The sequence below is a fragment of the Ovis aries genome, chromosome 2, assembly GCF_016772045.2.
Source record: "Ovis aries strain OAR_USU_Benz2616 breed Rambouillet chromosome 2, ARS-UI_Ramb_v3.0, whole genome shotgun sequence".
Lineage (NCBI taxonomy): Eukaryota > Metazoa > Chordata > Mammalia > Artiodactyla > Bovidae > Ovis > Ovis aries.
The window spans coordinates 113,729,416-113,742,520 of record NC_056055.1 but is presented as its reverse complement, the minus strand read 5'-3'; the positions used below and the strand labels follow the sequence as shown (position 1 = coordinate 113,742,520).

The following is a 13,105-nucleotide window of genomic DNA, read 5'->3' as shown; positions in this document are numbered from 1 at the left end:
ATACTGTATAGTTAGGTTTTGGTTTTGCTGTATCCTAATCTCTCTCTGTTTTTATGTTCAGACTCTTGTCTGTCATTTATTAATTTTTTTGTTTGCTTTCTTCTTTTTGTTCCTTTATTATTTCCTGACTTCTTTGGGATTATTTGAATAGATTTTAGTTTTCAGTTTTACTCAGTTACTTAATTTTGGTAGCAAACAGAGTTTTGAAAACAAGATGGAGTACTGAATTGAGAGGAAATTGGAAGCTGTTAGTATGTGAATTAGATAACTGAAAATGCTTGCACCTTTGGGACAGTTAGAGGGATGAAAAAGTAGTAAGTTAGGGCATCTTTGTCATTCCTAATGGTGAATCTCTTGTGGAAGAGGCTGATAACTGAATGTGTAGATTCATTTTAGGTTCTTGTGTTTCTTCCATAGAGTTTCGCTTGGTCTTCCTGTTCTGAGTGGTCCATTGGCCTTCGTGTCCCTTTTGTGGTGGACATCTGCTCAATGACTTTTGAGCAGTTAGATCTCCTACTTCGGCAAGTGAGTGAGGGGATGGATGGCACTGCTGACTGGCCCCCACCTCAAGAGAAAGAGTGTATGACTGTGGCAACACTCAATCTTCTACGGCTTCAGGTATTAATGCTTTTTCTTTACTTTTCCCCATTATATAAGTGTCTTAGGTATTTGTAATGATGTTTATGCATATTAAAGGGTATGGGATTTAGCCTGTTAAATGAACTACTATTGAAAATTTTGAAGTATCTGAAAGTAAGATTGTGATGGAGTGTAATGTTTATGATGCTTAAAAAAATCAATCTGATTATTTTGTGTTTATCCTGTAAGTCAGTCTCTGCATGCAGGTAAGAATATATATATTGATTATGTTATTACGGCTGAATTCAGCTTGTTGGTGTTCATCAGGGAGTCAGTCTTGAATTTATAGTTACTGTGTGTAAAGAAGTAACTGGGTGTGACAGTAGATGATCAGCTGCATGTGGCTGCCAGTCTGTCCTCTGGCCTGAGAGGAGAACTTCATTCGGGAAGTTCTGCTTCCTCCAGTAGTATCTCCACTTCCTCACAGGAGACGTTAAGGATAAAGGTCAGTGTAAGAAAAGCTACACTTATATTACCATATGTAAAATAGATAGCCAAGGGGAATTTGCTGGGAATTTGCTGTGTGGCTCAGGAGAGTCAAACAGGGGCTCTGTATCAAGCTAGAGGGGTGGGATGGGGCCGGAGATGGGAGGGAGGTTCAAAAGGAAGGCGATATGTGTATACCTGTGGCTGATTCATGTTGAGGTTGGCAGAAAACAGCAAAATTCTATAAAGCAATTATCCTTCAATAAAAAAATAAATTAAAAAAAGCTACAAAATTTTTTCCTTTCCTTTTTATTATTATTATTATTTTTACTTTACAATATTGTATTGGTTTTGCCACACATCAACATATCAACATGAATCCGCCACGAGTGTACACGTGTTCCCAATCCCAAACACCACACCCTACCCCCCCCCAATCCCTCCGGGTCATCCCAGTGCACCAGCTCCAAGCGTCCTGAACCCTGCATCGAATCTAGACTGGCAATTTGTTTCTTATATGATATTATACATGTTTCAATGCCATTCTCCCAAATCATCCCACCTTCTCCCTCTCCCACAGAGTCCAAAAGACTGTTTTATACATCTGTGTCTCTTTTGCTGTCTCGCATACAGGGTTATCGTTACCATCTTTCTAAATTCCACATATATGCGTTAGTATACTGTATTGGTATTTTTCTTTCTGGCTTACTTCACTCTGTATAATAGGCTCCAGTCTCATCCGCCTCATTAAAACTGATTCAAATATATTCTTTTTAACGGCTGAGTAATACTCCATTGTGTGTAGGTACCACAGCTTTCTTATCCATTCAGCTGCTGATGGACATCTAGGTTGCTTCCATGTCCTGGCTATTATAAACAGTGCTGCGATGAACATTGGGGTACACGTGTTTCTTTCAATTCTGGTTTCCTTGGTGTGTATGTTAGAAAGTAAAACTGTAACTAAAATCTTTGATCACTGTGTTTTTCTTTGTAATAAAATACCTATGACTTAATGTCAAGAGAACAATATTTCTGAGCAAAATAATTTTCCTCCTTTATAATGTGAGGGTTTCTATGTGACCCATCATGTCACCCTTTTTGTTCTCTCCCCTTTTTGTCTTGGCTTTCAAAAAGCAGGAAAGTGAATGAACTTTTAATTACAACATGGAATTAGCAGAAGTTTAGAAATTGCCTCCCTTCCGCAGAAGTATTTTATGGAAGCTCACTTACAAGCACACCTGTGGGGTGGTGTGCTTGTCAGGGGTCTGCCCTGTTTCCTGTTGCTTCCCATGGTCTTTAGTGACACTGTTGCTTTTGTCAGTGCTGTGGAGAAAGACCTTGTACAGGTCCTAGGCTTGGCTCCACTTAGTGCATATGTGCCTAATGCTGTGTTTTCCCATTGCTTTGTTTTGTCTTTCAAGGTCTTTTAAAAAAATTAACTCACATAGCTTAATTTGTAAAAAGAATTCAGTTTGAGAGTATTTATTTCAATATGTGGATTTAATCTTTTATATTTGTGATTACTGATGTTTTGTGTAAGTTTGTTCATCATTTTATTATCTTTTGATCAAGTTTCTGAGAATTTTTCCTTTCAGATCCCTTTAATTGTTCCTAAGTTTTGAAATTTTGATTTCTGGCCATTACTCATATTATAGAAAAATTAAACTATTTGTGAATTTCCCAACATGTTAAGTTAATCAGTATTTCTCTTCCTGAAAAATATAGGGGTTATAGGATGCCTTAAACCTAACGTCTCTTTCCACCATTAGTATTTGAATTATTTGGTAGTCTGTTACATTGACTCCAGGGACTTTTTGTGTGTGTGTGCAGCTAATAGAAGAACACTCCCAGTTGCAATATATAAGATATATTCTGATTTTAGGGTTGTTAAAACATGAAAGGAAATAGCTCCTAGAATTTGTGAAATATAATTATCTTTAAACTTTCCTTCAATTAATTATTATAATTTTGAGAGATCATACTTAACTCTGATATGTAGTCCTAGTCCTTTTTTTTTTTTAAATCAGTTTGTTTTGCCATTATTACTTATATCACCTCTCTCCTGGATATCTCCTTCAGTAAGTTTCTTCATTAAGGTCTGTGAGTTATAACGTGATTTCCCCGGGGGGCCCATGTGATGAGCTTCAACATCTCTTGAGATAATTTAATGAGGCTTAATTTTTTAGGTTGTTTTATCAGCACTTGGAAGATTTTCTACTGTCTTCTGACCTTTATTATTGCCAGTGAGAAATCATTACTGGTACAGTTGTTGTTTCTTTGTAGCTAATTTGTCTTTCCCTTTGGTAACCTGTTGGATTTTTGCCTTTGTTTTGTGATTTTAATACATTATGTCTAGGATTTATTCTTAGCTTTGGACATGTCCTCAGAGGGCAGTTTTACACTTTTGTCTGTGAGGTTCCATTGAGTTCCTCCTGCTCTAGATGAGTTTGGTGTTCAATTCTTGACTTGTGATATCCATACCTAGATGATTGGTATAAATTTGATTTCATATCTGCTTGTAAGGCAGGCTGAGTCTTTGATTTCCTGTGAGTTCTCTGTGCCCAAAGCTTTGTGTGCATAGTATGTTGCACCCCAGGTCCTGGCTGATTGACAAGCAGCTCCTGTTCAGTGGGCGTCTTAAAAGGCTTTGGTGTGCTCTCAGAGCCCAGAACCCCTTGGCTCCTGTTGTGTATGTGTCTGTGTGAGTCCTGGTTTGGCTCTTGAGGCATGTCCTTATATACCCTCAGCTTGACTATCTACTCTAGTACTTTTTTGACTGTATTATAGTCCATATTTCTATGGTACGGGTGCTTGAGAGTGGGGTAGAGGTGCTGTTTCCACAGGGTTTAACAAGTTTGTTGATATTGAGCTTTTCTGTATATGTACTTATAGTTAGGTTTAAAAAATTCCTCTTATGAAATACTTTACCTCAGATTCTCAATTACTATGGATAAACATTTTTTAGTCTAGTTAAAAAAATACCTATACTGGAAGTTTTTCCTTTAGTATTTGAATAAAACTCAATTTGAGGTATTATTTCATCTTTAATAAAAATTTGAAAAGCATTCATTTTTAAGGGCTTCTAAGTAAAAATTGTTTTTCTCCTTTCAGTTGCATGCTGCCATTAGTCACCAGGTTGACCCAGAATTCCTTGGTTTAGGTCTGGGCAGCGTCCTCCTCAACAGCCTGAAGCAGACCGTGGTGGCCCTGGCCAGCAGTGCGGGCGTGTTGAGCACTGTGCAGGCGGCCGCCCAGGCTGTGTTGCAGAGTGGGTGGTCAGTGCTGCTGCCTACTGCTGAGGAACGGGCACGGGCACTCTCTGCCCTCCTACCCTGTGCAGGTGGGCTTGGGCCAGGAACAGGGGTGGTGTGGGGCTGGCACAGGAGGAGTGCTGGCAGGGGATGGTGCTTACCACACACTGGCGAAAACACTTGCCTTTTTCCAGTTTCAGGTAACGAAGTTAACATAAGTCCAGGTCGTCGATTCATGATTGATCTTCTCGTGGGCAGCTTAATGGCTGATGGAGGCTTAGAATCAGCCTTAAATGCAGCCATTACTGCAGAAATCCAGGTATGGTCCTAGGAATATGTGTGTGTGCACGTGTGTGTGAAAGCTGATGGAAGTGATTTTACTTACCAGTGAGCTGAGATTGAAACTTTGCCAGAATTAAAACTTTGAAACATAAGACTTTGAGTAACATCCAGATATTTCTGTAATTAAAAATTACAAGTAGTTTAAAAGACCTGAGTTACTGAGTATAATAAAATATGCCCACTTTGTGTCTATTCATAAGTGAATTTGACAGGTACCCCAATCATAATATAAATCATTGCCATCATCCCAGAAAGTGCCTTTGTGCCCCTTTGCATGTGAAGTTAGCATACTTTCCTGCCTCTCTCAGAAGATGTTGTCCAGTTTGGGGGACTTTATTGGCTAAGGGACTTCCAGTGGTTCAGAATCTGCCTGCCAGTGCAGGGGACCTGAGTTCAATCCCTGGTCCAGGAAGATTCCACATGCAGAGGAATAACTAAACCTGGGCACCCCAACTACTGAGCCCAGAGTGGCATAACTGCAAAAGCTGGTGCACTCCGTAACAAGAGAAGCCACTGCACTCAGAAGCCCACATACTGCAACTGGAGAGTAGCTCCTGCCTGTCGCAACTAGAGAAAGCACGTGTACAGCAGCAAAGACCAGTGCAGCCAACGCTAAATCAGTAAATAAGTAAAAATTAGAAAAAAAGTTTTTTGCCAGTTTTGATTTTCACATAAATGATATCATACAATATGTACTGACTTGTGTTAGCTTTATTTTGCCTTGATAATGAGTTTTAGATTCAGATACGTTGGATGTATTATTAATTTTTGCTATTGAGAAGTGCTTCCTTGTGTGATTATGGCACTATTGATGTATCCATTCTCTTGTTGGTAGACATATAATGATTTTTGATTATTAAAGCTGCTGTGATCATGCTGTGTAGAAGTCCTATAGTGAACACTTGTTTTTTCTTTTGGGTAAATACTCTGAATTAGAATTTGCTGGATCCTAGGGTGAGTGTATACAATTTCCCAATGTGATTGTGCCATTTATTGCACATTTAAGCAGCCAGTATGTGAGTTCTAGCCCTTTCTTAACCTCATTAACATGAGGCATGTCAGTCTTTTTTTAAAGACCATAGCTATTCTGGGAGTAGGGTGGGGTGTTAGTTTGTATTTGCATGTGTATATTTGTCATTCATGGCTACTTTTTTTGCTCTCGTTGTCATAATAGTTTTGAATTTAAAAACTTGCACTGATAAAATTGGATGATGTGAGTGTATTAAAAATGTTTTGAAAATATACCTGCTTTGCTTAAATTAAAAAAGATTAGAAGCAGTCAAACATATAATGATGTTAGTAGCAAGTATGATGCATTGTGTGCCTTTTCTCCCTCAGATGCTGTGCTGTGTACTTTACTTTCATTTTCTCTTTTAACTTTGACAGCCATGTTGATGTCGACAAAAAAAATCAGTGGATTTAAAAAAGGGATAGAAAATTTTATTCAAGCCAAATATAGGATTATACCCCAGGAACAGCCCCTCAGAAATTTCTGAGAACTATCACACCCATTACAAGTCAAGGCACAGTTATATAAGTTTTTTGAGATAGAGGGCTGTACATTAAATGATGTTATTATTGACAGTTTACCCAGTCCAGATCTAAGCCTCCCCATGGCCTCTTAGAAAATCAAGTAGGAGGGTTTTCTTTTAAGGCATTGCTTGTTGATCCTGGTAGAATGTTTCTCTTTGGTTGAGCAGGTATATCTGCTGATGAGGAGGTTTAGTCCATGCATAATGTGAATACACAGGGTCTTCCCTGGTGGCTCAGACGGTAAAGTGTCTGCCTGCAATGCGGGAGACCCAGGTTCGATCCCTGGGCTGGGAAAATCCCCTGGAGAAGGAAATGGCAACCCATTCTAGTACACTTGCCTGGAAAATCCCATGGACATAGGAGCCTGGTAAGCTACAGTCCATGGGGTTGCAAAGAATTGCACATGGCTGAGTGACTTCACTTTTACGAATGTGAATACATCATGTACAGCGAGGAGAGAAAGGCCATAGGACAAAGAAAATTTTTCTGTTTAAATTTTTCTTGTAGTGCCAGAAAATGTGATTTTTTTTCACTAGTGGAAAAAGTTGTCTTAAAATTTCATTTTGTAGGCATGGACACAGAAGTACCACAGAAGTTAATAATGGTGCTAAAGTGTCATGGCTAGTGAGTGGCAGTTTGTTGATTCTAGGCTGCTTCCTTCTCTTCCTGAGTCTCCTGTGGCTCAGTGTAACAGCTCACCTGATGGGAGCTGTGATATGTGGACTAGACTCAAGCAGTGTTTTTAGAGCCTGTTAATTTAGTAAGCATATGTTTATTTTGTGCTTCCTGCTGGAGAGTGGAACCTTGGGAGGGGAAGAGAGGCTATAGAGTATACAGATGGTGATCCCTAGATAATAATTAAGGTTCATAAAAAAATAGCCAAAGGCCATTTGTTTTAAGACAGAAATACTTTGAAGCTTCAGAAAGGCATAAATAAAAAACCTCATCATATGGGAATAATCATTGTTAATACTTTTTTGTGTATAGTCTTCCAGGCTTTCAAAAATGCAAATATTAGTAGTAATTATAATGTTAGAATTGGTCTTAGTGGCTTGTATCTTTCTCACTCATCAGGTTGCCATGTCATCTATATTGAACACCCTTCTGCTGTGTCCATTTGTTCTGTTGGCTTTGGGGAAGTCTGTTGTAAGGAAAAGGACTAACATTTCCTTTTTTAAAAACAATTTCTTTATTGTTGACCATTTAGGTTTTAGATATTTTTACTACTATAAATATTAATTCTACTTCCAAAGAAGGGCAATGCCAAAGAATGTTCAAACTACCGTATGGTTGTGCTCATTTCACATGTTAGTACAGTTATGCTCAAAATTCTTCAAGTGAGGCTTCAACAGTATGTGAACTGAGAACTTCCAGATGTACTAGCTGGGTTTAGAAAAGGCAGAGGAACCAGACAGCAAATTGCCAACATTGATCGGATCACAGGAAAAGCAAGGAAATCCCCCCCGCCCCAAATCTGCTTCTGTTTCATTGACTATGAGAAAGCCTTTGTATAGATCACAACAAACTGGAAAATTCTTAAAGAGGTGGGAATACCAGACCACCTTACCTGTCTCCTCAGAAACCTTTATGCAGAAGGTTATCAAGAACCTTTATCAAGAAGCAACAGATAGGGACAATGGACTGGTTCCAGATTTGGAAAGGAGTAACATCAAGGCTGTATATTGTTACCCTGCTTATTTAACTTATATGCAGAGTACATCATGCGAAATGCCGGGCTGGATGAAGCACAAGCTGGAATCAAGATTGCCAGGAGAAATATCAACAACTTCAGATATGCAGATAAAACCACTTTAATGGCAGAAAGTGAAGAGAAACTAAAGACCCTCTTGATGAGGGTAAAAGGTCAGAGTGAAAAAGCTGGCTTGAAACTCAGCCTTCAAAAAACGAAGATCATGGCATCCAGTCCTATCACCTCATGGCAAGTAGATGGGGAAGGAGTGGACGCAGTGACAGATTCCTTTTTTCTTGGATTCCAAAGTCACTGCGAACAGTGACTGCAACCATGAAAGAAAAAGACACTTGCTCTTTGGAAGGAAAGCTATGACAAACCTAGATAGTATATTAAAAAGCAGAAACATCCCTTTGCTAACAAAGGTCTGTCTAGTCAAAGCTATGGTTTTTTCTGGTAGTTATGTACAGATATGAGAGTTGTATCATAAAGAAAGCTGAACACCAAAGTGATGCTTTTGAATTGTGGTGTTGGAGAAGAATCTGGAGAGTCCCTTGGACTGCAAGGGAGATCAAGCTAGTCAGTCCTAAAGTAAATCAACCTTGAATATTAATTGGAAGCCTTGATGCTGAAATTGAAGCTCCAGTACTTCAGCCACCAGATGTGAAGAGGCAACTCATTGGAAAACATTCACTTGCTGGAAAAGATTGAAGGCAAAAGGAGAAGGGAGCGGCAGAGGATGAGATGATTGATGGCATCACCAACTCAACAGACATGAATTTGAACAAACTCTGGGAAATAGTGATGGACAGGGAAGCGTGGTATGCTGCAGTCCATGGGTTGGAAAGAGTTGGACATGACTTAGCAACTGAACAACAACATTACTATAAGTAATTTTTAATTACATTCTTAAAGATTACAAGTTATTGGTTTTAAGAACGATAATTAGGAAAAAGATGGTAAAGATGGCAGAGTAGAAGGATGTGTATTCATCTTCTGCAAGACCTCCAAAATTGCAGCTCACTGCTGAACAACCATTAACAGAAGACTGTTGGATCCCACCAGAAAAAGATACCCCCCATCCAACAGCAAAGGAGAAGGCCCAACAAGACGGTAGGAAGGGTGGAGTTGCGTTTAGAATTAAACCCCATACCGGCTAGACATATTTGGAGGGCTCAGACAAAACTTTGTGCACACCAGGACCTAGGGACCCCACAGAGACAGCCAGACCTGCCTTTGATTGTTGGAGTGTCTCGTGTGGAGGCCTGGGTCAGCAGTGGCCTGCCGTGGGGACAGGGGCTCTGGCTGCAGCAGACCTGGGAGGCATGGCGTGTAGCATAAGTCCTCTTGGAGGAGGTCGCCATTAGCCTCATCATAGAGCCACCGAGCAGATGACCCACAAACTGGAGAACGATCACACCAAAGACGTTCTGGCACTGTTACAAAAGTTCAGGGGCCGACAACAGATTTCCCAACCTGGGATTCTGGCAAAGGGACTGAGAACCCGAAGGAATTTAACTTTGGAGGCCAGGGGACTTGATTACAGAACTTACATAGGACTGGGAAAACAGGCTCTTGGAGAGGGCACAAACAAAACCTTGTACACCAGGACCCAGGAGAAAGGAGCAGTGTCCCCACCAGAGACTGAGCCAGACTTGCCTGTAACAGTCTTACCAAAGGGTAAGGCGCACTGAATACAACAGTCCTGGGAGCTGCAGCATACTAGCATAATTCCTTTTGAAGGAGGCCGCCATTACTCATACCATGTTTTGGCCTCAGGCCAAACTACAGGGAAGGAACACAGCCCCACCCATCAACAGAAAAATGAATTGACCACCTGATCTGCCTCTTGAGAAATCTGTATGCAGGTCAGGAAGCAATAGTTAGAACTGGACATGGAACAACAGACTGGTTCCAAATCGGAAAAGGAGTACGTCAAGGCTGTATATCGTCACCCTGCTTATTTAACTTACATGCAGAGTACATCATGAGAAACGCTGGACTGGAAGAAACACAAGCTGGAATCAAGATTGCCGAGAGAAATATCAATAACCTCAGATATGCAGATGGCACCACCCTTATGGCAGAAAGTGAAGAGGAACTAAAAAGGCTCTTGATGAAAGTGAAAGAGGAGAGTGAAAAAGTTGGCTTAAAGCTCAACATTCAGAAAACGAAGATCATGGCATCCGGTCCCATCGCTTCATGGGAAGTAGATGGGGAAATGGTGGAAACAGTGTCAGACTTTATTTTTTTGGGCTCCAAAATCACTGCAGATGGTGACTGCGGCCATGAAATTAAAAGAGGGTTACTCCTTGGAAGAAAAGTTATGACCAACGTAGGGCTAGATAGTATATTCAAAAGCAGAGACATTACTTTGCCGACTAAGGTCCGTCTAGTCAAGGCTGTGGTTTTTCCTGTGGTCATGTATGGATGTGAGAGTTGGACTGTGAAGAAGGCTGAGTGCTGAAGAATTGATGCTTTTGAACTGTGGTGTTGGAGAAGACTCTTGAGAGTCCCTTGGACTGCAAGGAGATCCAACTAGTCCATTCTGAAGGAGATCAGCCCTGGGATTTCTTTGGAAGGAATGATGGTAAAGCTGAAACTCCAGTACTTTGGCCACCTCATGCGAAGAGTTGACTCATTGGAAAAGACTCTGATGCTGGGAGGGATTGGGGGCAGGAGGAGAAGGGGATGACCGAGGATGAGATGGCTGGATGGCATCACTGACTCGATGGACGTGAGTCTGAATGAACTCCGGGAGATGGTGATGGACAGGGAGGCCTGGTGTGCTGCGATTCATGGGGTCACAAAGAGTCGGACACTGAACTGAACTGAACTGAGCATGGCCCCACCCATCAGAGCTAGCCAGCCAGCCCCTCCCATCAGGATGCTTCCAAAAGCCTTTTATCCATATCCTTCAGAGGGCAGACAGAATGAGAACCACAGTTGCAGAAATCTAACCAAACTGATTTCTGGTGGCTCAGATGGTAAAGCGTCTGCCTACAATTCAGGAGACCTGGGTTCAATCCCTGGGCCAGGAAGATCCTTTGGAGAAGGAAATGGCAACCCACTCCAGTACTCTTGCCTGCAAAATCCCGTGGATGGGGAAGCGTGGTAGGCCACAGTCCACAGGGTCGCAAAGAGTTGGACATGACTGAATGGCTTCACTTTCACTTTCAACCAAACTGATCACATAGATCACAAGCTTGTCTAATCTAATGAAACTTAAGAGCCATGCTGTCTAGGGCCACCCAAGATAATATGGGTCCACTGGATGGGTCCATAAACCATGGTCCACTGGAGAAGGGAATAGGAAACTACTTCAGTATTCTTGCCTTGAGAACCCCATAAACAGTATGAAAGGGCAATAAAATATGACAGTGAAAGATGAACTTCCCAGGTCAGTACGTGTCTAATCTGCTGCTGGAGAAGAGTTAGAGAAATAACTCCAAAAGGAATGAAGAGATGGAGCCAAAAAGAAAACAGAGCCAAGTGGTGGCTGTGACTGGTGATGGAAGTAAAGTTTGATGCTGTAAAGAACAATATTGCACAGGAACCTGGAATGTTAGGTCCATGAATCAAGTTAGATTGGAAGAGGTCAAACAGGAGATGGCAAGAATGAACATCAGCATTTTAGGAATCAGCGAACTAAAATGAACTGGAATGGGTGAATTTAACTCAGATGACCATTATATTTACTACTGTGGGCAAGAATCCCTTAGAAGAAATGGAGTAGCCCTTGTAGTCAACAAGAGTCCGAAATGCAGTTTTTGGGTGTAGTCTCGAAAATGAAAGACTGATCTCTGTTCATTTCCAAGCAAACCATTCAACATCACAGTAATTCAAGTCAATGACCTGACTAGTAATGCTGAAGAAGATGAAGTTGAATGATTCTATGATGACCTACATGACCTTCTAGAACTAACACCAAAAAATGATGTCCTTTTCATCATAGAGGATTGGAATGCAAAAGTAGGACTTCAGGAGATATCTGGAGTAACTGGCATGTGTGGCCTTGGAGTACGGAATGAAGCAGGGCGGAGGCTGACAGAGTTTTGCCAAGAGAACAGAGTGGTCATAGCAAACACCCTCTTCCAACAACACAAGCGATTACTCAACACATGGACATCACTAGAGGGTCAACACCAAGATCAGATTGATTACATTCTTTGTAGTGGAAGATGGAGAAGCTCTATACAGTCAGCAACAACAAAACTGGGAGCTGACTGTGGCTCAGATCATGAACTTCTTATTGCAAAATTCAGACTTAGATTGGAAAAAGTAGGGAAAACCACTATACTTTTCAGGTATGACCTAAATCAAATCCCTTACAATTATACAGGGGAAGTGACAAATAGACCCAAAGGATTAGATCTGATAGAGTCCCTGAAGAACTATGGACGGAGGTTCATAACATTGTACAGGAGGTGGTGAACAAAGCCATCCCCAAGAAAAATAATTGAAGAAAAGCAAAGTAGAGGCCTTACAAATAGCTGAGAAAAGAAGAGAAGCAAAAGGCAAAGGAGAAAAGGAAAGATATACCCATCTGAATACAGAGTTCCAAAGAATAGCAAGGAGAGATAAGAAAGCCTTTCTGAGTGATCAGTGCAGAAAAAATAGAAGAAAACAATAGAATGGGAAAGACTAGAGATCTCTTCAAGAAAATTAGAGATACCAAGGGAATATTTCATGCAAAGATGGGCACAATAAAGGAGAGAAACAGTATGGACCTAACAGAAGCAGAAGATATTAAGAAGAGGTGGCAAGAATACATACACAAACTATCCAAAAAAGATCTTAATGACCCAGATAATCATGATGGTGTGATCACTCGCCTAGAGCCATACATCCTGGAATGCGAAGTGAAGTGGGCCTAAGGAAGCATCACTAGGACAAAGCTAGTGGAGGTGATGGAATTCCAGCTGAGCTATTTCAAGTCCTAAATGATGATCTGTTGAAGTATTATGCCAACAAATTGGGAAAACTCAGCAGTGGCCACAGGACTGGAAAAGGTCACTTTTCATTTCATTCCCAACGAAAGGCAGTGCTAAAGAATGTTCAAACTCCCACACAATTGCACTTATCTCATATGCTAGAAAAGTAATGCTCAAAATTCTCCAAGGTAGTCTTCAACAGTACATGAACTGAGAACTTTCAGCTGTTCAATCTGGATTTAGAAAAGGCAGAGGAACCAGAGATGAAGTTGCCAACATTCGTTGGATTA

General features: G+C 40.8%; 1 protein-coding gene across 8 annotated transcripts in view; it reads left to right on the top strand.

The window, feature by feature from the left end:
- The window catches only part of HERC2 (HECT and RLD domain containing E3 ubiquitin protein ligase 2), a 243,534-nt gene that overhangs the window by 71,538 nt on the left and 158,891 nt on the right, over positions 1-13,105 (top strand). For all 8 annotated transcript variants that reach the window (XM_004004470.5, XM_012129843.4, XM_060409588.1 and 5 more), the window contains 3 exons: positions 418-618; positions 4,177-4,405; positions 4,511-4,635. In XM_004004470.5, the coding sequence (XP_004004519.1) occupies positions 418-618; positions 4,177-4,405; positions 4,511-4,635 (555 nt within the window). The remainder of the gene's footprint in view (positions 1-417; positions 619-4,176; positions 4,406-4,510; positions 4,636-13,105) is intronic.